This window comes from Alligator mississippiensis, chromosome 4 (genome assembly GCF_030867095.1).
Source record: "Alligator mississippiensis isolate rAllMis1 chromosome 4, rAllMis1, whole genome shotgun sequence".
NCBI classification, from domain to species: Eukaryota; Metazoa; Chordata; order Crocodylia; family Alligatoridae; genus Alligator; species Alligator mississippiensis.
In genome coordinates this window covers 254,579,618-254,607,133 of record NC_081827.1, presented here as the reverse complement: position 1 = coordinate 254,607,133, position 27,516 = coordinate 254,579,618, and the positions used below count along the sequence as shown (strand labels likewise).

General features: G+C 67.6%; 1 protein-coding gene across 1 annotated transcript; it reads left to right on the top strand.

The window, feature by feature from the left end:
• The first annotated feature begins 514 nt into the window (after positions 1 to 514).
• On the top strand, positions 515 to 27,477 carry OBSL1 (obscurin like cytoskeletal adaptor 1). Its single transcript, XM_059726312.1, has 31 exons — positions 515 to 1,667; positions 3,940 to 4,209; positions 4,480 to 4,740; positions 5,032 to 5,337; positions 6,029 to 6,310; positions 7,003 to 7,278; positions 7,649 to 7,921; positions 9,329 to 9,757; positions 10,159 to 10,431; positions 10,861 to 11,133; positions 11,933 to 12,205; positions 12,677 to 12,949; positions 13,516 to 13,791; positions 14,429 to 14,701; positions 15,243 to 15,518; positions 16,335 to 16,610; positions 17,069 to 17,344; positions 17,423 to 17,698; positions 19,122 to 19,397; positions 19,601 to 19,876; positions 19,963 to 20,229; positions 20,378 to 20,647; positions 21,328 to 21,594; positions 21,933 to 22,199; positions 22,401 to 22,513; positions 22,724 to 22,877; positions 23,744 to 23,905; positions 24,151 to 24,255; positions 26,417 to 26,686; positions 26,847 to 27,116; positions 27,292 to 27,477. The coding sequence occupies exons 1-31, from the start codon at positions 593 to 595 to the stop codon at positions 27,297 to 27,299; spliced, it is 8,622 nt and encodes a 2,873-aa protein (XP_059582295.1). The 5' UTR covers positions 515 to 592; the 3' UTR covers positions 27,300 to 27,477.
• The last annotated feature ends 39 nt before the right edge of the window (positions 27,478 to 27,516 follow it).

The following is a 27,516-nucleotide window of genomic DNA, read 5'->3' as shown; positions in this document are numbered from 1 at the left end:
GCTTCCCGCCGGCACTGAGCTGGGAAGGGGCTCAGGGGTCTTGCCCCACTCGTCCCCAGAGGGGGAGACTACCAGGAGTCCCTGTCCCAGGGGAGCCAGAGGCCCCGAGTCCGGCTCATCCGGCCCTTGGGCTCGGTTGCCTTCGAGGGCCGGTTCCCCCCAGCGGCCCCTCCCCACACTTGATGCCCAGGGCAGCGCCGCGAGCCCCAGCTCCAGCCCCTGAGGAAGTGCGCAGAGTCCCTGGGGAGGCGGGGGCCCCAGGAGACCGAAATAACCAGCTAACAATAGGCCGGGCTGGCAGCTGGCAGGGAAACCCGATGCACCCGGCCCGGCGTGGAATCCAGGGGCCGGCGACAGCGTGGCCAGGCCCCGGCTGCAGCCCACGCGGCGCGCGTGGGGTCCCCCGGGCTTGCGGCACTGCTGGGAACGAGGGGGTCGGGGCCCGTTGCCGCTGCGCTGGGGCTCCTAGCAGGACGGCGGGGCGTCACCAACCTCTCCCCCATTGCAGCTCCCTGCTCCCTGACGCCCGCTGTGAGCCGCGGTTCTGCCCCACAGGTGCCCGGTCCCAGCCGCGGCCCCCGCAGACGCAGAGATGGATGTGTTTGGAGGGGCCCCCCGGTTCCTCGCCTACCCCCGCACGTTCACCGTGCAGAGCGGCGCCGATGCCCTCCTTAAGTGCCAGATCACGGGCGACCCGCAGCCCAGCATCGCCTGGGAGAAGGACAAGGCGCCCATCGCGCCGGCCGGGCGCTTCCGCGTGCAGGCCGAGGGCAACGTGTACAGCCTGCTGGTCTCGCGGGTGACGCCCGAGGACGGCGGGCAGTACATCTGCAAGGCCAAGAACAGCGTCGGCGAGACCTACGCTGCTGCCACGCTCAAGGTGGAGCCCGGGGAGCCGCGCTGCGAGGGGCACCCCGACGACCGGGCCCCCGTCTTCCTGGCCCGGCCCCTCTCCCTGCGTGTCGGCCGCGGGGAGGACGTGGCGTTCAGCTGCCGGGTGCTGGGGCAGCCGGGCCCCGTGCTGGAGTGGGAGAAGGACGGGCGCAAGCTGTCCGACCTCTTCGAGAGCAGCCACTTCTGCGTGGGCAAGGAGCCCGAGGACTGGCACTTCCTGCGGCTCTTCGGGTCCCGGCCCCCGGACGGCGGCGTCTACGTGTGCCGCGCGCGCAACCGCGCCGGGGAAGCGCTGGCGGCCGCGGTGCTCCTGGTAGACCCCTCGTCCCGGGAGCCGCGTGACGGCCCGTCCCTGGGCCCCCCCCGGAACTGCCTGCCCCTCAGCTGCTGCGACAAGGCGCCGGAGCAGCCCGCAGAGGGGAGGCCGCGGCGCCGGCACGTGGCGGGGCCCGAGCCCGAGCCCGAGCCCTGGGCGGCCCTGACCAACGGCGAGGCGGCCCCCAGCACGCCGCGGGCGAAGGCGTTCACCGTGAGCGAGGGGAAGCATGCCAAGTTCCGGTGCTACGTGACGGGCAAGCCCAAGCCCGAGATCGTGTGGAAGAAGGACGGGAAGGCCGTCGTGCCGGGCCGCCGGCACCTGGCCTACGAGGACCGCGAGGGCTACTTCATCCTGAAGGTGCTGTACTGCAAGCCCCGGGACCAGGGGCTCTACGTCTGCACCGCCTCCAACACGGCCGGCCAGACGCTCAGCGCCGTGCAGCTCCACGTGCGAGGTACCGGCCCGGGAGAGGGTTTCGGGGGCGGGCAGGGGCCTGGCCGTCCCACACCCCTTAGTGGCTCAGGGCTGCTTGCTGGGCCTGGCCGTTGCCCTGGCGGGGCAGCTGCGGTCAGGGCAGCGCGGCCATCTGCGCTTGCTGGCTGTAGCCGGCCCTTGGCGTGGGGGGAGAGGCCTGGCCGCGTGCCCGCCCGTGTGTCCCGGAGCCGCGTTAGGAGTGGCTGGGTGTCACCAGAGAGCTCGCGGCGTCGTGGGTGGGCAGTGCCCCGCGAGTGACGAGCGCTGACGGGTCTGGCCCCGTGCCGCGGGGCCGGCTGCCAGGCACCTGCTGCAAGAGGCGGTGGAGCCCCCCCGGCAGCTGCGGAGCCCGGGGGCTGCGGCCTGGGAGAGTCCAGGCAGTGCCGAGGGCCCCTGGCCGGCCGGGCGGCCCTTGTGCTGGCCACGGGTGGAGCTGGGCACGCTGGTGCCGAGGGGCGATGGGTGGGGGCAGGGGCCGCGCTTGCACCGGGCCCCGGAGCGGGTCCAGGGTGGCGTTACAGCAGGACGATACGGGGGATGTGAGCTCCATATCTGACTTGTCCCTGCTCCTCATCCGCCGGCGAGATACGGTGTTCCCAGTCCCAGCCGGCCCCGAGCCCTTGGCACCCTGTCTGGTCTGCAGCCCCGAGCGCGGGTCAGGAGGCAGCCCAGCTTTGGGGCACATTTTCCCAGTGGGGCTGCAGCGTGGGCCTGCCCTGCCCCTCTTTCCCTGTCCCCTGTCCCCTGCCCTTTGTGACCCAGCTCCGGCCAGCCTGGCTCCTGGCAGGGACCTTGCCATACAGCCTTCGCTGCTGGGCTCCCCTCTGTGCCCACAGTGCCCCCCGCCCCGGCGCTGTCCTCTCCCTCCTCCACCCCGTCCTGCTGCCTGGCTGGGGTCGGGGTCGGGGCCGTGTGCCGCATGGACCCTCTGGTCCTCATCCTGCCCAGGGCTCCCACGCTTTGTGTTTCCAGAGCTCCATCCATCCCCGGGATGTTTCCTGGGGGCAGCTTCTAGCTCTGGCTGCTGGGCCTGGGACGGCCAGTCGCCTGCGCGGGGGCTGTCACCTGCGAGGCCGGCTGGTCCCTTGAGGCTGGGGGCCAGGGTCTGCTGCCCGGACAAGTGGAGTCTCTTCTGCCCAGGCAGTGGGACCCAGAGGGGCCTTGGCAGGGGTGACACCGGTGCAAGACACTGGGAGAAGGGGGCTGAGAGCCAGAGGCTGCACGTTGCCCTCTGAGCTGCCGCCCCGAATAACCCAGCGGGACCGAGCTCCCTGCAGCCCTGCCAGGGACAGATGGCGCCGGGCCAGGCCAGGCCAGGCCAGGGCAAGGAGACCCTGGGCATGGGGGTCGCACCAGCACTGGGGCTTCCTCCAGGGCAATAGCTGCAAAGGCAGACAGGGAGGGGTCACGCTTTGCCCCCTCCTCTGAACCGGGGCTTGGGTGCCTGCAGAGTCCCTGTGCTGGGCTGGCAGCCACGGCCCCCTTCGTCCCCCGGGCCAGGGGCGATGCCTGGGCCCATGTCGTGGTGTTCAGAGATTGGGCTCGGGGTTTGTCTGGGCTGGTTTGGATAGGGCTGATCCTGCCTCGAGCAGGACAGGGACCAGACGTGACCCCTCAGCTCCCTGCCGGTGCTACGGCTCTGGGATCCTATGGGGCACGGCGCTGCAGGTGCTTGGGGGAGCCCCTCGCAGCCTGGGGGGCCGGGGGGTGCAGCAGGTCGTGGGGCTGGCGTCGGCAGACAGGGCAGGTGGGTGCAATGTCAGCTGGGGCTGGGAAGGGCCCGGAGATGAGACAGGCTGGGTACGGGGAGCCAAGGGGCAGGCGGGGGCAGGGTCCACAGCTGCTGTGATGGGAGGATGTGGGGGAAGCGGCGAGAGGAGGCAGCTCCAGTCTTGTGGAGCCGGAGCTGGGCCGGCTTCCCCGGGGTTGGGCAGAGCAGGTAGCCGGGGCCAGGGCCGGACTCAGCTGTCGGCACCAAGGGGCAGGGGCCGCGGAGCGCTGCACCGTGTGTGGGGTGCGTTTGGGGCTGGGCTGCCCAGAGGACCGCGGTGCGGGGGGAGCAGGGGGTTGCAGGGGCCGGGCTGGGGTCCCAGGCAGGACGGCAGTGCTGGGGAACACGGTGAGAGGCGAGGAGGACAGGAGGTGATGGGAGCTTTGCTCGCTGGCCTGGAGCAGCGGTGCCAGGCCGTGCCCCCTGCCCAGGCGCTGCCCCACACGTGCTCAGCAGCGCCCGTCTCCCCGCCCCGGCCCAGAGCACCGGGTGCGGTTCCAGGTGCAGCTGGAGGACGTGGAGGTCCGGGAGCGCGAGGACGCGGTGCTGGAGTGCCGGGTGCCGCTGGAGACCATCCCCACCGCCTGGTACCTGGAGGACAAGCCGCTGCAGCCCAGCCCCAAGTACCTCATGGAGGAGCAGGGCCGTGTGCGGCGCCTCACCATCCGCGATGCCCGCACCGACGATGACGGCATCTACCTCTGCGAGATGCAGGACCAGGGCCGCAGCATTGCTGAGGTCTCCGTCAGAGGTGTGGGGCCGCGGGGTCGCTGCAGGGGTCAGCGGGCAGGAATGGGGCCACGGAGCCACTGATGGGGTGGGATGATGCTGGGGCCTCGTGCCGCTACCCCTGTCCTGCCCTGCCCTGCCCTGCCGCTTGCTCCTGACCCATTTGTTCCTGCCACCTTGGAGACCCCTGGGGACCCCAAACTGCCCCCCGGGGACTCTGGGTCCCCTGCCACACCCCATGGTCCTAGCTGCCCCCTTTCACACGAGCCCGGTCCCTCCTGGTGTGTCCCAGGAATGATCGTGAAGCGGCTGCCGCGGAAGCTGGACGTCATGGAGGGGGAGAACGCCGCCTTCTGCGTGGAGACGCGGGAGGCCGTGGAGGGCATCTCCTGGCGCCGCAATGGGCAGGAGCTGCAGGAGTCGCCCTGCACCGTGCTCAAGAGCTTCGGCAAGACCCACCTGCTGGTCCTGGTGCACGTGACGCGGGAGGACGCCGGCATCGTTGCCTTCGCTGTTGGGGACTCGGAGACCTCGGCCCAGTTCCGCGTCAAATGTGAGAGCCTGCTGCGGGGCGGGGCGGGGGGGAGCGGGGAGCCCGGCTCTGCCCTCGGGTGGATCGGAGCCAGCACGGGCAATGCCCTGGGCCAGTCATTCCCTGCTCGGGGCCCAGGTCAGAGCTGGCGCCGTTACAGGGGACAGGCCCTGTGTCTGATGGGGCTGAGACTCCCAGGGCCTGGGCTTGAGCCGTGCCCCTGGGAAGGCTCCCCGTCCCGACCCCAACCCTGGGCATCGCTTCCCTGCTCGGGGGACGTCTCAGAGCAGCCCCCTGGGGTGGGTGTTTCAGGTGCGAAGCGTGTCCCACCCAGCACACCCGTGGCCGCCTGCATGAGCACGGAGCACAGTAACGCCGCGCTGCTGACGTGGTGTCCCGCGCCCGACGTGCACCGCAGCCCACCCAACGCCTACGTGCTGGAGCGGCAGGAGGCTGGCACGGCTGAGTGGGTGCAGTGCCTCACCACGGACACGGCCGGCGCCGTGGAGGTGCTGGGCGACAGTGTCCCCGCCGAGGCCGACTACCGCTTCCGCCTCTGCGCTGTCAACAAGTACGGATGCAGCGCGCATGTCGAGTTCCCCGGTGCTGCGCACCTCGGTGAGTGCCGGGGCCACCCCCCATTCCCATCCGCCCTGCCCCAAGTGCTGCCAGGTGGGGCTGGACACTTGTGAAAAACCAAGTCCTGTTTCCCTCCACGGGGCATTCAAGGGGGACTCGTGGCCCCAGATGTGGCGGAGCTGAGAGCGCAGCTGGATCCACTGGGGACCGGACACGTGCGGGGAGAAAAGGGGCACGGGGAGCGCTGGGGCGGGGAGCGAGGGGCACAGCCTCTGCACCAGCCCTGCGGGACCCTCCGTGCTGGAGGAACAGGGGAAAACCCTGCTCAGCCCTGGGCACTCGCCCGCCAGCTCTGCTCTCTACCCTGGGACATGGGAGATGGGGCAGGACGGACCTGGGTCTGACCCAGAAAATGGCAATTCTGATGTTTGGATGATGCCAGGCTCTGGGGCTGACTTGTGCAGAGCACCACAGCTAGACAGCTCTTCCCAGCACCAGCCCCAGTTTGCTCCCTTCCCAAACTGGAAGGAGAAGGGGACATGTCCTGGGTCTCGCGAGGAGGTGGCTGGGCGCATGCAGCTCAGGGGGCAGGGGCGGCAGGGCTGGGCAGCAGCATGCCCAGGGAGGGGAAGAGGCTGGTGCCTGGCAGCAGCAGGCGCCAGTCGGTGATGCCGCGCACCTCTGCGCTGGCTGCCACTGTCTCCGGCTGAGGCACCGCCCTGTGCTCTAGTGCCCCTCGCCCGCGTGGAAAGAGCCCTGCAGGATGCCGTGGTGCAAGAGGGCGAGGATGCCATCTTCTCCCTGGAGCTCTCGGCCTTGGTGCGTGGTGCCTGGTTCCTCAATGGGGCAAGGGTGCAGGAGGAGGAGGAAGAGGAAGGCCGGCGGTGCTGCATCTGGCACAGCAAGACAGAGCATGCACTGCAGATCCGTGGGGCGCGACTGACAGAGAACGGGGCTGAGGTGCGCTTCGTGGCCCACGGGCTGCAGGACGTGGCCACGCTGCACGTGCAAGGTGAGGCGTTGGCTGGGGAGGGTGTGAGGGGCATGGCCTCGGTGGGCAGGACACCTGAGACCATGGGGCTAGGCGGACATGGCGCAGGCATTGACCATCCCCACGCCGGTAACAAGCGCCCACTGGTCCACGCACCCCCACCCATGAGCACCTTCCCCTCTGGTGCTCCCCTGTGCCGCACTGGAGCCGGCGGTTTGTGCGTGGCCTCGTGCTCGGCTCCTGTGGCTGCCTGGCCTGTGTCCAGCGCTGCCCTTGCACCCTGGCTCCCCGCAGGGCACAAGGGCAGGCACACGCTGCTCAGAGTCAGAGCACATGCTGCTTTGCTCAGCTGAAGAGGTTTCCCTGTGCTGAGGGCACAGGGAGGTGCTGGGCACTGGGCCCAGGGTGCAGCTGCTGTCCCTCTGGTTCTGGAGCAAGGCAGTGCCACGGACTCCCACTTGCTGCTCCTGCCCTGCAGCGCTGTGGTCACCAGCCCTCCACCCTCATGTGGTCTCCCTGGGGGTGAGGGCTGGGCACCAGGGCAGTGGGTGCCTACAAGGGGCAGGGGGATCCTGCTGGGGTCTGTGGGTTCTGCCTCCCCCCGTGGGGACGCAGGGGCAGGTGGGACCGGCGCAGGTGTGCCCAGCCCCATGCCCCATGCAGACAGCTTCGGGCGGGAGCGCCGGCCCCTGCTTACAGCGGCGTGCCCTCAGCCCCGCAGGTGCGCATCATTGCGGTGCCCGAGGCCCAGCGCATGCAGACGCTGCCAGCGGGGCTGCCCCTGCTCCTGGAGTGCGAGATCTCCCAGCCCGACGCCACCGTGCGCTGGCTCAAGGATGGGGAGGCCGTGCCTGGGGGCGATGCCATCACCGTCCAGGCAGAGGGCTGCATGAGGAGGCTGCTTGTCCGCTCTGCCTGCCCCTTGCACTCCGGGATGTATGCGTGCGACACCGGCGATGACGTGGTGACGTTTGCCGTGACTGTGACTGGTGAGCGGGGCTGGGGACCCAGGACCCTGCACCGTGCAGGCTCTGTGCAGCCTTGCTCAGAGTCAGAGCTGGAGAGGCTCCGTGTGCTGGGCTCCCTCCTCCACCCGCCTCTGCCCCTGGTCTGTCTGTACAGGGACCTGCCATCTCCTGCCCTGAGGGCCTGGGTGTCTCCTCACACCCTGCTTGGCCTGGGGCAGCTGGGCTGTGGGTGCCGCGTGTGCCCTGCTCAGCATGGCGCGAGCCTGCTGGGGTGCTGTGGTGGGGGCGAAGCCCACCTAGGACGGTGCCAAGGGGAGGTGGCCCCATCTCCCCTTGCTCTTCTGTGCATGTTGGGGTAAGTCCAAGCTGAGCCCCTGGTTTCCCCTGCCAGAGCCGCCCGTGCGGGTCGTCAGCTCCAACGAGGCGGCGGCACACACGTACGTGGCGTCGGAGCGCGTGGAGCTGGTGTGCGAGCTGTCCCGCCCCGACGCCCCGGTGCAGTGGTACAAGGACGGGGTGGAGGTGGAGGAGAGCGAGCGGCTTGTGCTGCAGCGCTCGGGGCCCTGCTGCCGGCTCGTCCTGCCCTCGGCCCAGCCGCCGGACACGGGCGAGTACGTGTGCGACGCTGGTGGCGACTCCGTCTTCTACAATGTCTCCGTCGCAGGTCAGTGCCCCCACGCTGGCCCTGGGTCTGTGCCCCGCTGCCTCCCTGGTGCCCCTGGGCCGAGCCACTGCCGTCCTGCTCCTCCCGGCTGCCAGAAGGTCTCCCTGGCTCGGGGCACCTGTGACCGCAGACGCACGCCCAGCGCTGACCTGCTCCTCCTGCCCTGGTGACCGAGGGCTCTAAGCTCAGGAGTGTGCAGCCTTGGCGGGCCTACAGCACAGCTGTTCTTACCCTCTTACCCCGTATGTGCCTGCTCCCCGCACGCTGCTACCTGCCCGTGCCCTGACACTGCCCCCGGGATACAAGGGGGCTGCAGCCGCCAACGGAGAGGTGACGGCACCTGAATCTGTTCAGCCTTCACAAGAGAAGGCTGAGGGGGAACCTGGTGGCCGTCTATAAACTTACCGGGGGGACCAGCGGGGAATGGGAGAGTCCCTGTTCCCTCGAGCACCTCCCGGAGCAATGAGGAATAACGGCCGTAAGTTGACTGAGAGTCGGTTCAGACTAGACCTCGGGAGGCAATACTTCACGGTCAGGGCGGCCAGGATCTGGAACCAGCTTCCAAGGGAAGTGGTGCTCGCCTCTACCCTGGGGGTCTTTAAGAGGAGGCTAGATACTCACCTAGCTGGGGTCATATGAGCCCAGTTTAATCTCCTGCCCAGGGCAGGGGGTCGGTCTTGATCTACTTAGGTCCCTTCCAACCCTACAGCTTTGAATCTATGAATGTCCTGCTGTTGCCAGGGGGTTGGTGGGCACTGGAGAGAGCCCAGGCCCAGGCTGCGCCCCCGCCTCGTGTGCCGCACGAGCTCTGTGTGCAGCACGGTGGGTGCTGGTGGGGGGATGTGGTGGGGGGCGGTGAGGATGATCCAGGGTCTCTGAAGGGAGCCAGGAAGCTGCTCAGCAAGGAGAGGAGCTGAGAGTCTGAGAGAGTGAATGCGACCAAGCCTGGGGGTCTTGGGGCCCCAGGTCTCTCCTCTCTCCCAGTGCCATCCGGGGAGAGGGGGACGCTCCAGGCTGGTGTGAGGCGACGGGCAGAGTGCAGGAAGCGCTGCTCTGGAAAGGGGCCGCGGCCATGGACATCACACGGCTTGGGAAGGGGCCTGGCATTTCTGTGCCAGGACCAGAGTGATCTCGCTAGATGATGGTGCCAGGGACAGGGGCTGCGGGGACCTCAGCCTTAAGGCCCTGGGCCCCCAGCTGACCCCCAGCTGCTCCTGAGCCAGGCGACACCTGCACGGGGCAGGTCCTGCCACCTCCTGCGCCTCCTCGGGAGCTGGCTGTGCCCCGGGTGTGGGGATGAAATTGCCGCTCCCTCCCTTGAACCTCCATGATGCTCACAGGCCCCAGGGGACATGAGGACCTGCGAGCTGGGTATGGCGGACGTGGGGGCTGCTTGATGCACTACTGCTTTGGCCACCCATGTGCGCCTGTGTGAGCAGTACCTTGCCCCATCCTCCCTTTACTGGTCCCTCCATGCCCTGCTTCTGTCACAAAGCAGGCTACAAGCTCCCAGGGCCAAGGGCGCTGTTCCCACTGCCTCTGCAATGGTTCTGTCTGTCCCAGAGCCGCCTGTGCGGGTCGTCAGCTCCAACGAGGCGGCGGCACACACGTACGTGGCGTCGGAGCGCGTGGAGCTGGTGTGCGAGCTGTCCCGCCCCGACGCCCCGGTGCAGTGGTACAAGGACGGTGTGGAGGTGGAGGAGAGTGAGCGGCTCGTGCTGCAGCGCTCGGGGCCCTGCTGCCAGCTCATCCTGCCCTCGGCTCAGCCACCAGACGCAGGCGAGTACGTGTGTGACGTGGGCGGCGACTCCGTCTTCTACAGCATCACCGTTGCAGGTCAGTGCCCCCGTACCAGCCCCGGGTCTGTGCCCCGCTGCCTCCCTGGCACCCCCTGGGCTGAGCTGCTGCCGTCCCGTGTCCCTTCAGCTGCCCCTTGGGCTATCCGGCCAAACCCCACAGGGGTGCAGGCACCGGGCTCATGTATGAGCTCCCCTCCCGCAGCCCCACAGTCAGGACAGGATGCCCCCTGCTCTGTCCCTCCTGCCCCTGCCGCGCAGCACCCCCTGCTGGGCACCCCCTTCCCTGCCCCCCCCGTGGCACAGCACCTGTAGTGCTGTCCTGGGCACCGGCACCAGCACTGCCTGCCAAGCAGAGGCCCCAGGTCGAGCCCCGCTCCAGCAGTTGGGACTTGGCCCGACCCCAGGCACCCCGGCTGAGCCCCTGGTTTCCCCTGCCAGAGCCGCCTGTGCGGGTCGTCAGCTCCAACGAGGCGGCGGCACACACGTACGTGGCGTCGGAGCGCGTGGAGCTGGTGTGCGAGCTGTCCCGCCCCGACGCCCCGGTGCAGTGGTACAAGGACGGGGTGGAGGTGGAGGAGAGCGAGCGGCTTGTGCTGCAGCGCTCGGGGCCCTGCTGCCGGCTCGTCCTGCCCTCGGCCCAGCCGCCGGACACGGGCGAGTACGTGTGCGACGCGGGCGGCGACTCCGTCTTCTACAATGTCTCCATCGCAGGTCAGTGCCCCACGCTGGCCCTGGGTCTGTGCCCCGCTGCCTCCCTGGTGCCCCTGGGCTGAGCTGCTGCCGTCCTGGCCCCTCAAGTCCCTTCAGTTGCCTCATGGGCTGTCCGGCCAAACCCCACAGGGCGCAGGCACTGGGCTCGTGTGCATGAGCTCCTGTCCTGCAGCCCCACCGCCAGAGGCACAATACCCTCTGCTCGGTCCCTCTTGCCCCTGCCACATAGCCCCCCTGCTGGGCACCCCCCGCCCCCCAGCCCAGCTCCCCCGCCCCACCACCCTGCAGCACAGCACCCGTGGTGCTGCCCTGGGCACTGGTGCCGGAGCTGCCTGCCAAGGAGAAGCCCCAGGCTGAGCCCCGCCCAGCAGCAAGGGACTTGTCTAGGCCCCGGGCACCCCGGCTGAGCCCCTGGTTTCCCCCCACCAGAGCCACCTGCGCGGGTTGTCAGCTCCAACGAGGCGGCGGCGCACACGTACGTGGCGTTGGAGCGCGTGGAGCTGGTGTGCGAGCTGTCCCGCCCCGACGCCCCGGTGCAGTGGTACAAGGACGGGGTGGAGGTGGAGGAGAGTGAGCAGCTTATGCTGCAGCGCTCGGGGCCCTGCTGCCGGCTCGTCCTGCCCTCGGCCCAGCCGCCGGACACGGGCGAGTACGTGTGCGACGCCGGCGGCGACTCCGTCTTCTACAACGTCTCCGTCGCAGGTCAGTGCATCCCGGTGCAGGCACCCCATGTTTGCTTTTCGTTGTGCTGGGGATTTGGGGAGCTCTTACCCCTGTTACATTCCTCTTGCCACTTCTGCGGCTCCTTTCCCCTCCTGCCTGCCTTGTTCTGTCTGCCTGGAAACGTTTCTGTCTGTCTCGCTCGCTCCTGGCCTGGGCTTTCCCTCGTGCCCTTTCTGTTCTGCTCTGGCTTCTACCGCAGCACGTCCGCTGATGCCCCCAGGCCCCGCTTGCTCTTGTGGCCTCCTCCACCATCTGTGCCGTTGAGGCTTATTCATGGCCATCCTGCAGGTGCCCAAAGGGTCATGATCCCACATAGACAACCCTGGCTGGTGCCAGGTAGGACCCAGTGCTGCTGGAAGGAGCTGAGCCAGCAGCAGTGAGAGACGGGGACACTGTGGCATGAGGAGTGGAAAAGGGAACTTAGCAGCACTGGTACCAGGTGGAGGTAGCTGATAGAGGAAGCTAAAGGATCGTGCCAGCATTTAGGGAGGGTAAAAGAGACAGGGCAGAAAGCCATAGACCTGCTCTCCCGGTGCTGACCCCGACACCGCAGGAGAGCATTGTTTGGACACTAGGAATGAGCTAGAGACTGGCAGCACTGTCGGTGCCTGCTGGCCTGGGTCATTGCCGCACGGGTAGTTGTCTGGGTCATTGCTCCAAACCCTGGTGACAGCCGGTCACCCAGCGATGACCCAAATGCTGTGCCATGTAGTGGGGATGTGCTAGAGCTTGTAGGGCAGTGTGCGACACTCCCTCTGAGCCCCACGTCCCCCGCCAGAGCCTCCTGTGAGGGTCATCAGCTCCAACGAGGCGGCAGCACACACGTACGTGGCATCAGAGCGCGTGGAGCTGGTGTGCGAGCTGTCCCGCCCCGACGCCCCGGTGCAGTGGTACAAGGATGGTGTGGAGGTGGAAGAGAGCGAGCAGCTCGTGCTGCACCATGAGGGACCCTGCTGCCGGCTCGTCCTGCCCTTGGCCCAGCCGCCGGACACGGGCGAGTACGTGTGCGATGTGGGCGGCGACTCTGTCTTCTACAATGTCACCGTCGCAGGTCAGTGCCCCGCGCCAGTCCTGGGCCCATGCCATGCTGCCCCCTGGTATCCCTGGGCCGAGCTGCTGCCGTCCTGGCCCCTCATGTCCCTTCAGCTGCCCCTTGGGGCATCCGGATGAACCCCCTGGGGGCATTGGCACCGGGCTCATGTGTATGAGCTCCTGTCCTGCAGGCCCGGGGCCCTGGGGCAGCCAGGGCATGATGCCCTTTGCTCCGTCCCTCTTGCCCCTGCCGCACAGCACCCCCTGCTAGGCACCCCCCCATAGAACAGCGCCCCCTGCTGGGCACCCCCTGCCCTGCAGCATAGGGTCTCTGCTCTGGCACCCTGTGGCACAGCGCCCGAGGCACTGCCCTGGGCATCGGTGCCAGTGCTGCCTGCCAGGAGAGTCCCCAGGCTAAGCCCCCCCCAGCAGCAAGGGACTTGGCCCGGCCCTGAGCACCCCAGCTGAGCCCCTGGTTTTTCCCTGCCAGAGCCGCCCGTGCGGGTCATCAGCTCCAACAAGGCGACGACTCACGTGTACGCGGCGTTGGAGCGCGTGGAGCTGGTGTGCGAGCTGTCCCGCCCCGACGCCCCGGTGCAGTGGTACAAGGACGGGGTGGAGGTGGAGGAGAGCGAGCGGCTCGTGCTGCAGCATGAGGGACCCTGCTGCCGGCTCGTCCTGCCCTCGGCCCAGCCGCCGGACACGGGCGAGTACGTGTGCGACGCGGGCGACGACTCCGTCTTCTACAGAGTCACCGTTGCAGGTCGGTGCCCCCCACACTCCTCCGTCCCCTTGCCCTCCACCCCTGCTCCTGCTCTGTCCAGCCTTCCTCTGGCCTGGGGCTGGCGCCTGTCCCGGCTCCTCCTGCCCTCCCATCTGCCATGGTGCCGGCACTGGGGTTGTCTGGGATGGCAGCATCCTTCCCCCAGCACCCGCCTCTCCCTGCCCTGCTTTGATGCCCCAGCCTGGTTCTCTGGCCCTCCCTGCTGATGCTCCAGCAGCCCACAGGGTCCTGGCTATGGGTCTTGCTTTTCCTCCCGCCAAGGTGGGTCAGATGCGTCTGGGCTCAGGAAGGAAAATGCGCTGGTCAGACTGGCACCGACAGCCGGTTCTGCCTTCCCCTGCAGCAGGCAGGTCCTGTGCCAGGATGCCTTGAGCAGTGAGGGGTCAGCTGCCCCCCATCCCCAGCTCCTGCCTGCCCCTCGAAGCTGCCCCGACGCAGCTCTGCTGCTCCTTGCCCTGGAGCTGTCTGGAGCCGGGACAGTCCAGCCCAGCCCAGCGGAGACCTCCCTTTCCACATGACGTGACGTGGGCTCCTGGTCCCTCCAGCCCCGCAGGTGCGCATTGCCCCGGTGCCTGAGGCCCAGAGTGTGCGGACGGTCCCAGCGGGGCTGCCCCTGCTCCTGGAGTGCGAGGTCTCCCAACCCGATGCCCCCGTGCGCTGGCTCAAGGATGGGGAAGCCGTGCCCGTGGGCGACGTCGTCACTGTCCAGGCGGACGGCTGTGCAAGGAGGCTACTCATCAGCTCTGCCTGCGTCTCACACTCCGGGATGTACACATGTGATGCCGGTGACAACGCAGTGACCTTCACAGTGACTGTGACTGGTGAGCGGGGCTGGAGGCTGGGTCCCTCCAGGGGGTCAAGAGGGGTCCCCAGCAGTGCTGATGGGGCACCGGGAAGCTTGATTGCAGCGTGCCCAGATGTTTGTGTGCAGCGGAGATGCTGCAGTCTTGACCTGGAGCCCAGCCCTTCCCAGGGAGCTCTGGGAACATCTTGGGAGCCTGCACTGGCTCCCAGCCTTGCTGGCCTTGGTCTACTGGGCAACAGGCATGGCACGGAGGGGCTGCCGGCAACACACCTGGGCTTGGAACTGGACCTGCCCCATCCTCCATCTTGCTTGGAGGCTGCCTGGGTCCCACCAACCTGGGGGATGCTGACTCTGACAGAGCCAGTCCTTAACCCCTCCTTGCCCTGCTGGAGAATCGGCCGTGAACCAGGGAGGCCTGGACAGGGTGCACCGGAGGGATGGACAGCAGGCACCACCCAAGATGCTGCAAATGCAATGTGCCCTGCAGCTCCCCCGGGCCAGGGCGAGCCATGCCTGTGCACAGCAGATGTGGCAGGTCCTGGCTCCTGTCCCTCCTGGGCCGCCCCTCTCCCCCTTCCGAGCTGCCCTGTGTTGGGGAAGGGTGGCATGGCCCAGCCCCAGGTGCCCCAGCTGCACCCTGTATCCCCTGCCAGAGCCGCCCGTGCGGGTCGTCAGCTCCAACGAGGCGGCAGCACACGTGTATGCAACATCGGAGCGTGTGGAGCTGGTGTGCGAGCTGTCCCGCCCCGACGCCCCGGTGCAGTGGTACAAGGACGGGGTGGAGGTAGAAGAGAGCGAGCGGCTGGTGCTGCAGCGCTCGGGGCCCTGCTGCCGGCTCATCCTGCCCTCGGCCCAGCCACTGGACGCGGGCGAGTACGTGTGCGACGTGGGCGGCGACTCTGTCTTTTACAGCGTCACTGTTGCAGGTGCATGAAGCCCCCACGCAGCTCCCTCAGTCGGGGTGAGGGTGGGGGTGGGGGGGGCCCGGGGCCCTGTCCTTGGCCTACCCAGCTGGTAGGTCCACAACACCACTCTGTGGGTTCTTCCCGCAGTGCTCTGGGAGTGCCGGCTGCTTGCAGTTCTGGTCATTTGTGGCCCCACCTTTGCTGGAGATTGGATTGAGTTGGGCTGGGCTCAGCCCCATAGGTCGGGTGGTCACTTGTTGGGGTCTCCCTTCATTGCCCAGCCTGCTCTGCAGCCGTCTTTGCTGCTGGCACCTGGGCTGCCCAGAAGTCACCGCACCATCAGCCAGGTCCCGGCAATCACTGGCCTCCATTAGACCACCCTGCCCAGGGGAACCGGGCTCCTGGTGGGCAAGGGGCTGGGGAGCTCCAGGGTGAGCCGGGGGCACTCCAGGACCCATAGGAGCCAGTGGGGAAGGGTCTCTGTGGGGCAGGGCGTGGGGTGGTGCAGGGTCCCGACCGCATGCAGGCTTGCCCATGCCCCGTCCCTCTATGTGCCCAGCAGAGCCGCGGGTGAGGATCCTGCGCCCGCAGGAGCGCGTGCTGGAGCTGCGGGTGCTGGTGCTGGAGCGCGTGGAGCTGGCATGTGAGCTGTCTGTGGCGGATGCCCCGGTGCGCTGGTTCAAGGATGGGCTGGAGGTGGATGAGACGGACGACCTGCTGCTGATGGCCGAGGGCACCCGGCGCTGCCTGGTCCTCCCGCGGGCTGGCACTGAGGATGCCGGCGAGTACATTTGCGAGACGCGGGATGAGTCTGTCTCCTTTGACGTCAGGGTGTCTGGTAAGCACATGGCAGGGGCTTGCACAGAGAAGGGTGGTGCTGCCAGGGTCTCCGGCTGCAGGGTCTTTGCCGGTCACCTGGCCAGGGCTCCTTGCACTGGGTATGGCCAGGCTCCCCAGCTATCTCACGACGGTGTTCAGAGGCTTGCCTGCCATTTAGCAGCTGTAGGAGGTACAAAATAAACAGTATGGCCCCTGAGCCACCCTGGCTGCTGACTGTGGTCCCAAGCGCCCGTGCCTGTCCTGGCCGAGCCCTCAGGGCTCCGTCCCAACCCCAGCAACCCAGACCCCCACTGTAGCACTTGCCTTGGCTCCACATCAGCAACCCCTGAAGCTATGAGGTCTGGTACGAGCTCGTGGCTCGGGGTCTTGCTGTGTTCCCGGTCTGGGAGCCCTGAGCCAGTTTCTGGAGACGAGGCATTGGGTTGTGTGCAGGCCTTGCAGCCAGCCTTGCAGCCTGGCTGAGCTGTTTCCCTTGGCTGATGGTTGCGGGGCTGCATTCAGGGAGGGGCGGCCGTGGCTTGGGGGCACGTTGGTGCTCAGTGACATGGGACTGCCAGTGTGAGCAACCTTTGTCACAGACAGACACATGTGCGCCCTGCTTCTTGTGCCCCAACAGGAGCTCAATGCCTCAACCCCCTGGGTCCACACAGCTCCGAGCCCCGGGCGTTCCCAGGTTGGGGTGTTCTGGGCTGGTCAGGAGATGTGTGTTCCCATCCAAATGGCTCCTCCGGGCCGGGCGGCCAGAGCGGGATTGTGGGGCAGCCCTGCTGTCCCTGTGCCCCTGACCTTGCACTGTTCTGGGGTCCCCTTGCAGAGCCCCCGGTGAGAATCCTGCAACCATGGAAAGCCCCCCCAACCCTGCAGGCCTGCACGGGGGAGACGGTGACACTGGCCTGTGAGCTCTCCCGCGTGAGCGCATCTGTGCAGTGGGCCAAGGACGGTGCCTGGCTGGAGGCTGGTGGGAGCCTCATCCTGGAGGAGGAGGGGGCACACCGACGACTGGTCATCCCCGCGGCCGGCCCAGAGCACTCTGGGAAGTATGTCTGCAACGTGGGCAACGATGCCAGGACCTTCACCGTGCAGGTGTCAGGTGAGTTGGACATCAGGTGCCCAGGTCTAGGCTGGAGTGAGGGGTGCTGTGCCCATGACCTCCCTTCCCTGGGCATCCAGGCTGTGACAGCTCGGAGGGGACTGGGGAGGGGGGTGGCCCCAGCTACTGGGTGCGTCACCCAGCACACCGTGGCAGTGCCCCGAGCTGGTTGCTCTTCTCTGCTGCCTCCAGCCCCACGAGCTCAGGGCTCCTGTTGCTCACCCCCTTCCCCAGCTCCCACCAAGAGCCCTTGCCCTAGCTCCTTCCCACCCAGAGACATTCGGCACGTCAGGTGTCCTGCCCTGGGTCCTCTGCTGAGCGTGAGCCCAGAGCTGGGACCATCCAGCCGGATCCGGGAGAGCACAGCTCACAGTAGGAGCATCTATTGCGGGCTCCTAGCTCTCGTCTGCCTGCTACTGTTACCTGAATGAATCCTGCTCTGCGCTTGTCCCTGCCAGACCCGCGGGTGCGGATCCTGGGCCGGGGTGATCTGCAGACCCAACGCCACTGCCGGGCGGGCGAGGACCTGGTGCTGGAGGTGCAGCTCTCACACGCCCACGGGGAGGCCAAGTGGTACAAGGATGGGGAGAAGCTGCAGGACACGGGGCGTGTGCGTGTGGAGGAAGATGGGGCCCGGCGCGCGCTCGTTGTGCTGGGCGTGGAGAGCCGTGACGCGGGCGAGTACCTCTGCGACACCCGCGACGACAGCCTCATCTTCTACGTCACCGTGGAAGGTGAGTCTGGGGTGCGAGAGCCTGGGGGACCCTGGGGCCCACTGCTCCTAGCCCTAAGCCCACCCTTCCCCTGCCCAGAGCCGCCAGTGTCCATCGTGGGGAGCGCAGGGGTGCGGGAGCGGCGCTGCGTGGTGGCTGGTGAGGACCTGACGCTGGCCTGCGAGGTGTCGCGGCCCAACGCTGCGGTGCGTTGGTTGCGGGATGGCCAGGAGCTGGCGCCCGGCGAGCGCGTGCGGGTTGTGGAGAAGGGGTGTCTGCGGCAACTGACCGTCCTTAGGGCCCAGCACAGCGATGCCGGCTCCTACGTGTGTGACGCCGGCACTGACCAGAGGGTGACGTCCGTGCAGGTGGCAGGTGAGTCGCCGGGCAAGGGGCCGCAGGGTGAGCATTGGCTGCATGGGGCTGGTGGGCAGGAAGCAGCCATGCAGGGCCTGGAGGGGCAGCCCCGGGCACCCATGGGCTGCAGTGGCCTGCCCCCCACCTTGGTGCTGGCCCCGTGCCCTAGCACTCGGGGTGCTGAGCTGTGGTGTGGGGCAGGGCTGCCTTCTCTGCAGGCGCTGCTGGTGGCAGCCCCAGCATGGCCCCGATGCCTGACATGCCGCAGTGCTGCAGGGCTGGGGGGCACGGGCTGGCTGTCCGAGCCCATCCTGCCCCGGGGAGGCAGGGGTGATGGTGGCGCAGGCCCGAGGCGGCGGTGGGGCAGCTGGGTGCTGCGAGGCTGCGGTTGCGCCGGGCCAGGGTGGCCGTGTCAGCGCCAGGTGAGGGATGCCTCTCATAGCTCAGGGCAGCCCTTGGGCTGACGCTGCGCAGGGGTCAGACCGGCGAGCGCAGGGCCCATCTGTGCAGCCTGGGGGCCTCCCAAGTGACAGGCTGCTCTGGCATCCCTGCCGCCCGGCCCTGCACCTGTCGCCTTGTCGCCGGCTCCGCGCCAGAGGCCTGGGGAATGCGGCTGCCCCTGTGGCGCCAAGGCTGGGCCCGGTGCAGACACAACCTGGCCCGTGGTGCAGGAAGGGGCCACGGGCTCAGGGCAGGGCAGGGGGATGGGGCGCAGGCGTCCTGCTCCAGGCTGGCCAAGGTCGGGAGCGGCTCCTGTGCCCTGGCACCGCGCTGCAGCAGCTCCTTGGAGCAGGCCATGCCCTCTGCCTCCCCCAGCCGCCGTTTAAATTTAGCTCTGGCCGGCTCCCAGGCGCCGCAGCTCCTGCTGCCCTGCCCAGGGCGGCCTCCTCCCCAGCCTGCCCAGCGCCCCGACAAGGGATGCAGGGGGGCGCATGGGGCAGCAGCCTGCCCGCTCCCGGCTGGCGGGGGGCTGCAGCCTGGCAGCACAGCACAGCAGCGGGGGGTGGCAGGGACCCGCCAGGGTGCAGGGGCAGGAGAAGCTGGGCCTTGGGCAGAGATGGAGCAGCCTGTACCGGTGCCAGCGGGAGAACCGGGACAGCTCCTGCCCCATCCCGCAGCATCCCTGCTTTTCATAGATTTCATAGACATTCGGGCTGGAAGGGACCTCGGCAGATCTCCGAGCCCAGCCCAGCCCCCCGCCCCAGGGGCAGGGAGTCAGCTGGGGTCACAGGATCCCAGCAAGATAAACATCCAGTTGGCTCTTAAAGGAGTCCAGAGTAGGTGCGGGAATTTTAGAGGGGGGGGCACAGCTGGGACAGCTCCTGCCCCAGTGCCCACACTGCTGCTGCTGGGAGAGGTGTGGGGCACGGCTGGGAGATCCCCTGGCCCAGGGCTGGGCCACTGCGGGGTGTCGGGCTCACACATCCTGCCGTGCCCCCAGCACCACCCGTTCGCATCCTGAACAAGGAGGAGGCGGCGGTGCCAGTGCAGGCAGTGGAGGGTGACACGGTGACCCTGATGGCCCGGCTCTCCCGGGATGCGGCGCCCGTGCGCTGGCTGCGGGACAGGCGGCCGCTGCGCACCGGGGCCCGGCTCCAGGTGGGCAGCGAGGGGCCGTGCCGCAGCCTCACCCTCAAGCACGCCGAGCCAGGCGACAGTGGCACCTACTGCTGCGACGCCGGGGACGACGCTGTGCACTTCACCCTGCGCGTAAAGGGTGAGCTCCCCTGCCCCTGCCCCTGCATGTGCCAGTGAGTTGGCCTGACCCTTGCTGGGGCACCCATTCTGCCCCATCCTCCTGCCCTACCCCCTCGCCAGACGCGCCCCCCACCTTCATGCCCCTGCTGCCCTGCGCTCACGTGCCCCCAGCATCCGTGCCCTTGGCCTGTGCCCCCGCCGACATGAGCCCCTGGCCCGCAGAGGCCCCGGTGCTGTTCGTGAACAAGCAGGAAAAGCAGGAGAAGGTGCTGGTGCTGGAGGGGGGCAGCGCCGTGCTCTCGGCTGTGGTGTCCAAGGAGCAGGCCGCGGTCAGCTGGGCCGGGCCATGTGGTGCCGTGGCCGCCGGCGAGCGCTGTGAGCTGCGGCGGGAAAGCCGTGTGCACAGCCTGGTGCTGAGCAATGTGGGCAAGGACGAGGCCGGCTGCTACACCTGCATCTCCCGCGACGACCGCATGCACTTCGACGTCAGCGTGAAAGGTGAGGGTGGTGGGTGCGGGACCTGGGCGGGAGGTGGGGCAGCTCTGCGGCACGGCCCCAACCCTGCGCTCCGCCTCGTGCCTCAGAGCTGCCGGTGAAGTTCGTGCGGGGCCTGTCGGACGTGCATGCACACAAGGGTGAGACAGTGCTGCTGTGGTGCGAGCTGTGCAAGGCACGGGGTGACGTGACGTGGCTGAAGGATGGGCAGGTGCTGGTGCCCGGCGGACGTGGCGAGGCCCGGGTAGAGGGCCGGGAGCGCTCACTGGTGCTGAGCAACGTGGGGCCTGAGGACGCTGGTGAATACTGCTGCGAGAGCAAAGACGACCGGACGCTGGCCATGCTGACCGTGCAGGGTGAGGGCCGGGCTGGCGGTTAGCAGGTGTCGGACCCTGGGGAGGCGGGTAGTGTGGCAGGCCCACGGAGGGCAGGCCCATGGGTACAAACCTGCCAGCCTCCGTGGGTGCTGGGGACGGCCCGGCTCCCTCACGACCCTGGCTTCAGTCCCCAGGGTGGTGGAGATCATCTCGGAGCTGCGCAACCTGACAGTGATGGAGGGCGAGGACGCCACGTTCAAGTGTGTGGTGTCCCCGGAGGACGTGGCACTGACGTGGCAGCTGGGGGGGCAGGTGGTCGCACCCTCAGAGCGGCTGGCAGTGAGCAGGAACGGGCTGTGCCATGCCCTCACCATCCAGCAGTGCCAGCCCGGGGATGCGACCACCGTGACGGCCAATGCCGAGGGCCTGGTGAGCGCGGCCCGGCTCAGCGTGCAAGGTGAGACGAGCTGGCGGGGGTGCAGGGGCCGTCCGGCAGCGAGGGGCAGAGGGTGCAGTGCAGCCACCCGGGTCCATGCAGGCGGCCGGGGCTGTTCTCGGGGGCTTCTTCCCCTGGTGCCTTGGTCTGTTTGGGGTGAGGCCTCCCCTGGGGGCTGCCCGTGGCCTGGGGGGTCTGTTGTAGGGGCCATGGCCGGGGGTCTCGGAGCTGGGAGCCCCTGGGCAGGGACAGGCACAGGCTCCAGCACAGGCCGCTCATGCCCCAGGTCAGGGAGTCTGTGGTCAGCAGGGAACTGGGGGCTCTCTCGGGACACGGGGGCCCCTGACACGTGGCGCTGGCTCTCTCGGGGCACAGGGTTCCTTGACATGTGGTGTTGGGCTTTGGGGGTGCGGGGGCCCCTGGCACGTAGCATCCAGCTCTTCAGGGTGCAGGGGCTCCTGGCATGTGGCACTGGGCTTTCTCAGGGTGCGGGGGCTCCTGGCACATGGCATCAGGCTCTCTCAAGGCAGAGGGGCCCTTGAAACATGGTGTTGGGCTCTCTGGGTGTGGAGGCCCCTGGCATGCAGCACTGAGCTCTCGCAGGGTGCGCGAGCCACTGTGCCAGGCTCTCTTGGGGTGCCCTGGCTCGTGGCGCTGTGGTTTGGGGCAGGACCCGTGACGCGGGGCGGTGGGCCTTGCAGAGGCCGAGGTGCTGTTTGTGCAGAAGCTGCGGGACATGGTGGTGGAGGAGCTGCAGGACGCCTGCCTGGAGGTGGAGCTGAGCCACGCGGGTGCCGAGGTGCAATGGCTGAAGCAGGGGGTGCTGCTGCAGCCGGGCGCCAAGTACCAGCTGCAGGAGGCTGGGCGCCGGCGCGCCCTCACCATCCACAGCCTCAGCCCCTCAGACCGCGGCACCTACCGCTGCGAGACCCTCCATGACCGCACCCAGGCCAAGCTGAGCGTGGAGCGTGAGTACCTGCCTGCTGCCTGGGCGCTGGCCTGCAGACTCCCCAGCTGGCGCATGCCCAGGGCTTCCTGGGGCGAGGCAGAGGTGGCCCAGGGTGTGGAGGGCAGGGGAGGCTGCAGGCAGGGTGCAGAGGGGATGGGGATGGGGATGGCCTGGGGTGCAGGGTGGTAGGGGCATGCCAGGTGGGCACGGGCACGGAGAGGGCAATGGGGGCTGAGGGTGGGATGGGAAGGATGAAAACGGGAGCCAGGAGGATGATGCCCCCTTGACGGGGCTGGGTTTCTGCTGCCCCTGGCCCCATGTGGCAGGAGCGGCCCCCCATGCCAGTCTCTGGGGCAGCCCGGAAGGTGACGGTGCGGAAGCCACTGTCGGACGTGGAGACCTTCGAGAAGGAGATGGCCACTTTCCAGCTGGAGCTGTCCCATGCCGGCGTGGCCGGGGCCTGGGCACGGGACGGCGTGCGCGTGAAGCCAGGCCCCGCCTGCCGTCTCAGTGCCACGGGCTGCACGCACAGCCTGACACTGCTGGCGCTCACACTGGAGGACTCGGGCACTGTCACCTTCACTGCTGACAGCCTGCGCTGCAGTGCCCGCCTCACCGTCAGGGGTATGGCTGTGCTACGGGGCACGGGGGCTGGCGCTGGGAGCTTCCCTAGAGCAGTGCCATAATGGGACCCAGCGGGGTCTCCGGTGCTGTGAGCTTCCCTGGGGCAGTGCCCTGCCTGTACCCCACTGTGCCCCCTCCTCCTGTTGTGTGGAGCTCCCCGACTCCGGCTGACTCTGGCTTCCTGTCCCGTCCCTCCCACAGAGCCCCCAGTCACCATGGTGAAGACCCTCCGGGACATGGGTGTCCCCGAGACGGGGGCAGCGAGCTTCGAGTGCGAGTTGTCCCGTGCCTCTGTGGAGGTGAAGTGGTACAAGGTGAGCGCTGCCTGGCCCAGCCTGACTGCGTCCCCTTTGGCAGCCCACCCCCTTCCCTTTCCTTTTCCCTTGGGCAGGGGCTGCCCCTGCGCCAGGGCTGCAGGGAGAGGAGCCAGCGAGGGGGAGCAGGCCCTCTGCCCCAGTCCTGCCCTGCCAGGGCAGCTGCATGGCCCTCAGGGCAGCCCGGTGACCCTGCTGCTCTGGGCACAGGACGGGACGGAGCTCCGAGCGGGGCCCACCTGCCGCCTCTACTCGGTGGGACGCCGGCGCATCCTGCAGCTCAGCCACTGTGGCCTGCCTGACGCCGGCGTGTACACGTGTGACGCCGGTGATTGCCAGGCCTCCGCCACGCTGGTGGTCTATGGTAGGATGGGGAGCCGGGGTCGCACACAGCGGGGGGCAGGGAGGGGACAAGGAGTGCGCTGTCACGGGCAGCAGGAAGCCCAGGAGACCCCTGCACATACGGGTCACTGAAACGTCATGGAGTCGTAGGATCCCAGTGCCGTGGGGCCGGCAGGGATCTGTGGGGTCACATCCAACCCAGGGCAGGATCAGGCCCACCCAAACTCATGGCTCAGTCCTTGGCCGCCGTCTAAACCAGGGCCAGCGCTGATGTTCTCTGGCGGCGCTTCCCTGCTGCGTTGCAGCCAGGTCTGGGATGCTGCCGTCACATGCGGCAAGTTTGTCCTTAGACGGTGCCTATGGGGGAGACTGCGGGCAAGGCCCACTCCTAAATATTTGGGGCTGGGCTCAAAGCTGTGACTGGATTCCCACAAAAGCTGCGTCTCAAGCGGGCGTTCGCCGGGTGTCAGTGAGTGAAACGAAGAACAAGCCGTATTGTCAGGCTGGCTCCAATTATTAAAGCAGTCTTGCTTCACCAAGCCCTTCCTGAGGGTGGTTTCAGCCCCGCTAGGGTCAGAGCCCTGCACTGGGATGGCGTCCTCAGCGGAAATACGTTTCTTGATTGTGCTGACCTCTCGCCCCCCCACAGCAGCAGGCCGGGCCTCTGGGGCAGTGGGCTTCGTCAGGGCTGGGGTGGTGCCAGGACCGGCCCAGACCAGGCCACATCCCAGGAAGCAGGAGGCAACTGGGCCTGCCCGGAGCAGGGGCTGGGCTGGGGGAAGCCCCCGCTCTAGGATGCCGTGACTGGCTGTGCCATGCTGGAGGCGGCTGGCCCCTGGGGGCCCGTTCCCTGCCCTCCCCACTGAGACCACGTCCTGGGCCTTGCAGAGCGCCGGGTGCACATGCTGAGGGAGCTGGAGACCGTGCGCGTGCGTGAGGGTGAGAATGCCGTCTTCACCTGCGAAGTGTCGCACGAGGACGTGCCGGGTGAGTGGTTCCGCGACGGCGAGAAGATCAAAGCCTCCGGCACTGTGAAGATTCGGCAAGAAGGTGGGTGAAGCCCTTCCTGCCAGGCTGTTCCCAGGTCCCTGCCTCGCAGGGCACGCTGCGGTCCAGGACCCGTGTGCACAGCGGCTGCTGGCCCGCGCGGTTGCCCACCGATGCCGCCTGGGGACTGCCGTGTCCCCTGCCAGCAGCCGCTGTCAGCGTGGCTCCGTGCCGTGCCGTGCCCTTCCCAGGGCTGGGCAGGAGCTCTGCACCCGTGGGACACCCCTCACGCCCCCTCTCCCTCCCAGGGACCAGGCACTTCCTGCTCATGTGCAGCGTGCGGCCGGAGGATGCGGGGCAGATCCGGTTTGTGGCCAAGACGGCAGCCTCTGACGCCAGCCTGCAGGTGGAGGGTAACGAGGCCTGTGCGCCTGCCTGCCCCCGCGGCCCAGGGAGCGATGGGGGTAGCACTGGGGGGCTGGCTGGACGGGGCATGGGCCAACAGGGGCGTGTGTAAACAGGGGGCAGGCCGTTAGGGCAAACATCAGGGCTGTCATGTCCTGGGTCAGAGCCCAGGTCCGTCTTCAGTCTCCTGTGTCCTGCGGTGGCAGGGGGTGAAGGCTGGAAGGGAGAGCGAGCTGGGCACGAGCTGGGTTTTTTCCATGTGCAGCCTCCAGCGTTTAGGGTCCAGGCAGTTCTGATGCAGAGGTCGTGCCCCTTGCCTCCTGCTCCTGATGCCCCTTTCCTCCAAGAACGTGTCAACCCCTTGTGAGTCTGGCTACACGCTCAGCTTCCACGCCTGGTGGAAGAGCAGTGCACGTGATATACATTGGCTTTCGCAAGGCCTTTTATATGGTCTCCTACAGCATTCTTGCAAACAAGATAAGGAGTCTGGGCTGAATGAATGGATGAATGAATGTAAGATGGATAGAAAACTGGCTGGAGCATTGGGCTCAGAGGGTAGTAATCAGTGGTTCAATGTCTAGTTGCAGCTGGTATCAAGTGCAGTGCCCCAGGGGGCGGTTTTGGGGCTGGTTTTGTTCAATGTCTTCATTAAGGACCTGGAAGATGGGATGCAGTGCGCCCTCAGCAAGTCTGCAGATGACACCAAGCTGAGGGGAGTAGTAGATACACTGGAAGGAAGGGCTAGGATTTAGAGTGACCTCGACATGTTGGGGGACTGGGCCAAAAGGGATCTCCTGAGGTTCAACAAGGACAAGTGCAAAGTCCTGCACTGAGGAGGGAGCGATCCCCTGCACCGGGGCAGGCTGGGGGTGATGGGCTGGGCCGCAGCTCTGCAAGGAAGGACCGGGGGGGGACAGGGGACAAGAAGCTGGACAGGAGCCAGCAGTGTGCCCTTGTGCCAAGAAGGCGACCGGCATCTGGGCTGCATTGGGAGGAGTGACGTCAGCAGATCAAGGGAGGTGATTCCTCCCCTCTGTTCAGCACTGGGGAGGCTGCATCTGGAGTGCTGTGGGCCCCCACTGCAGAAAGGATGTGGACAATTGGAGAAAGTCCAGTGGAGGGCGATGAAAATGGTTGTGGGCTGGGGGACAGGACTGGTGAGGAGAGGCTGAGGGAAATGGGCTGATTGAGTCTGGAGAAGAGAAGACTGAAGGGGATTCAATAGCAGCCTTCACCTCCCTGCAGGGGGGTGCAAAGAGGATGGAGCTGGGCTGGTCTCAGTGGGGGCAGACGACAGGACAAGGAGCAATGGGCTCAAGCTGCAGCAAGGGATGTTGAGGTTGGATATTAGGAAAAACTCTCTTGCCAGGAGGGTGGTGAAGCTGGGACAGCCTGTGGCAAAATGCCATCTCTGTCTCCCCAAAGTCTGCTAGCTGACAGACAATCTGGTTACCACGGTCACTGCAAAGGGGCAGAATCCTCTGCCCCATCTCTTCAGGTAATCCTGAGTTGTAACCTGAGCTGGATACAGTCCTGAGGGAGGACACACAAGCTACCTAGAGAGCTGGTGGCATAAAAACCTCCAAGGATAGGCAAAGGTAACTGCCTATCCAGGTAGACAAAGCCTTGCGTGGGATGCTGTAGTTGGGGCTGGTCCTGCTTGGAGCAGGGGTTGGACTAGACGTAACCTCCTGAGCTCCCTTCCAGTCCTCGTTGTCTGAGGTTCTGTGAAGGCCACAAGTGCCCCCTTGAATGGCCCACAGAGGGGACAGGACAGCCTGGGCTTGGCTGGCAGCTGCCGGCCTGCTCATCCCATGCCAGGACCCCTGCTCTAGCTGGGCAGAGATGGGCAAGAATAAATCCCCAGGGACTTTCTCTTCCTTATTCAGTGCAGTCCAAACCCTGCTCCTGTCCTCCTCCAGTGTCTCCTCCAGACTGGCCAGGCCTGGCCTCATGAGTCTCTCTTAGGGAAGCCCGTGCTCACCCCCTCATCCTTGTTGCGTGCAGGGGGTGGGGGGCTGAGGCAGCGTGATCAGCACGGGGTGGGCGTGGGGGTAAGTGGCAGAGCTGTGGGGCAGCTGGGGCAAGTCAGGAGCCATGGGCAGCTGCGAGAAGGGTGGAGGGAGGTGCTGGTCCCCCCGGCACAGTCTCACCCTGCTCCCATTGCAGCACTGCCCATCCGGATCGTGCGGCCGCTGCGGGACAAGACGGTGCTGGCGCAGCACAAGGCCACGCTAGAGTGCACCGTGTCTCATGCCCGTGGCCGTGTCCGCTGGTTCCGCGGCGACACCGAGATCTTCGGCGGTGGTGACAAGTATGAGATCTGCAACCTGGACTGCTACCGCACCCTCGTCATCCACCACGTGGGCCCCGAGGACGAGGCCACCTACACGTGCGACGCTCTGGATGACCGCTCCAGCGCCCGCCTGCTTGTGGAGGGTGAGGGGGTGCTCTGGGGGGCACCCGGGGCCACGGCGGGGCTGGGGGTGTCTGCAATGGGCTGTGGCAGGGGCAGCGGCTTGGCTGCAGCCAGGGGCTGGGGCCTGGCTCTGGCGGGGGGGCTGGGTCTCGGCCCCTGGCAACCGTCTGGCCCTTGCAGCGGAGAGCGTGCAGGTGGTGCGGGGCCTGCGCAGCGTGGAGGTGGTGGCACCGGGTGAGGCACAGTTTGAGTGTGAGGTGTCGGCGGCACTGCCGGCCCCGCCGCGGTGGAGCCTGAATGGGGAGACGCTGAGGGCCGGGGCACACGTGGCCATGGAGAGCGCAGGCCGTGTGCACCGCCTGACGCTGCGCCACACCTCGGCCGGCATGAGCGGCGTGGTCAAGGTGGCCCTCGGCAACGCCCGCTCCAAGGCCCAGCTCACCGTGAGAGGTACGTCCCAGCCCGGGGCCCTGTGCCGCAGCCGGGGCCCGCCCTGCCAGCCCGTCTGCCCGCCTGGCGGTTCCAGCCACGGGCTGGGTTGAAGCAGGCCCTGGGGGCTGGATCCTGCCAGCTGGGGGGCCCTGGGGCCAGGGCTGTGCCCTCCCTGACCTCCTGCTTTCCCCAGGGCGCTAGGAGCCAGAGGGCCGCGGCGGCGTGGAGCTCGCAGGCAGATGTGCCCATGGGGCAGCCCTAGGTCCTGCCAAGCGAGCTGCTGGTGGCAGAAAGGATGGACAGACGGACGGGCCCTACCCCTGCCCCTGCCCCGGCGGGGGTGGTGGCTGCTTCATTATCATTAAACACCTCCATTAAATGCCTCCATCTCTGGCCCATCTGTGCTGCCCAGGCGCGT

Excerpts from the sequence above, each read along its gene's own strand:
- OBSL1 (XM_059726312.1), top strand. The coding sequence starts at position 593 with ATGGATGTGTTTGGAGGGGCCCCCCGGTTCCTCGCCTACCCCCGCACG. Across the intron at positions 7,279-7,648 it reads GTTTGCCGTGACTGTGACTG|AGCCGCCCGTGCGGGTCGTC; the intron begins GTGAGCGGGGCT and ends TTCCCCTGCCAG. Across the intron at positions 19,398-19,600 it reads CTTCACCCTGCGCGTAAAGG|AGGCCCCGGTGCTGTTCGTG; the intron begins GTGAGCTCCCCT and ends CCTGGCCCGCAG.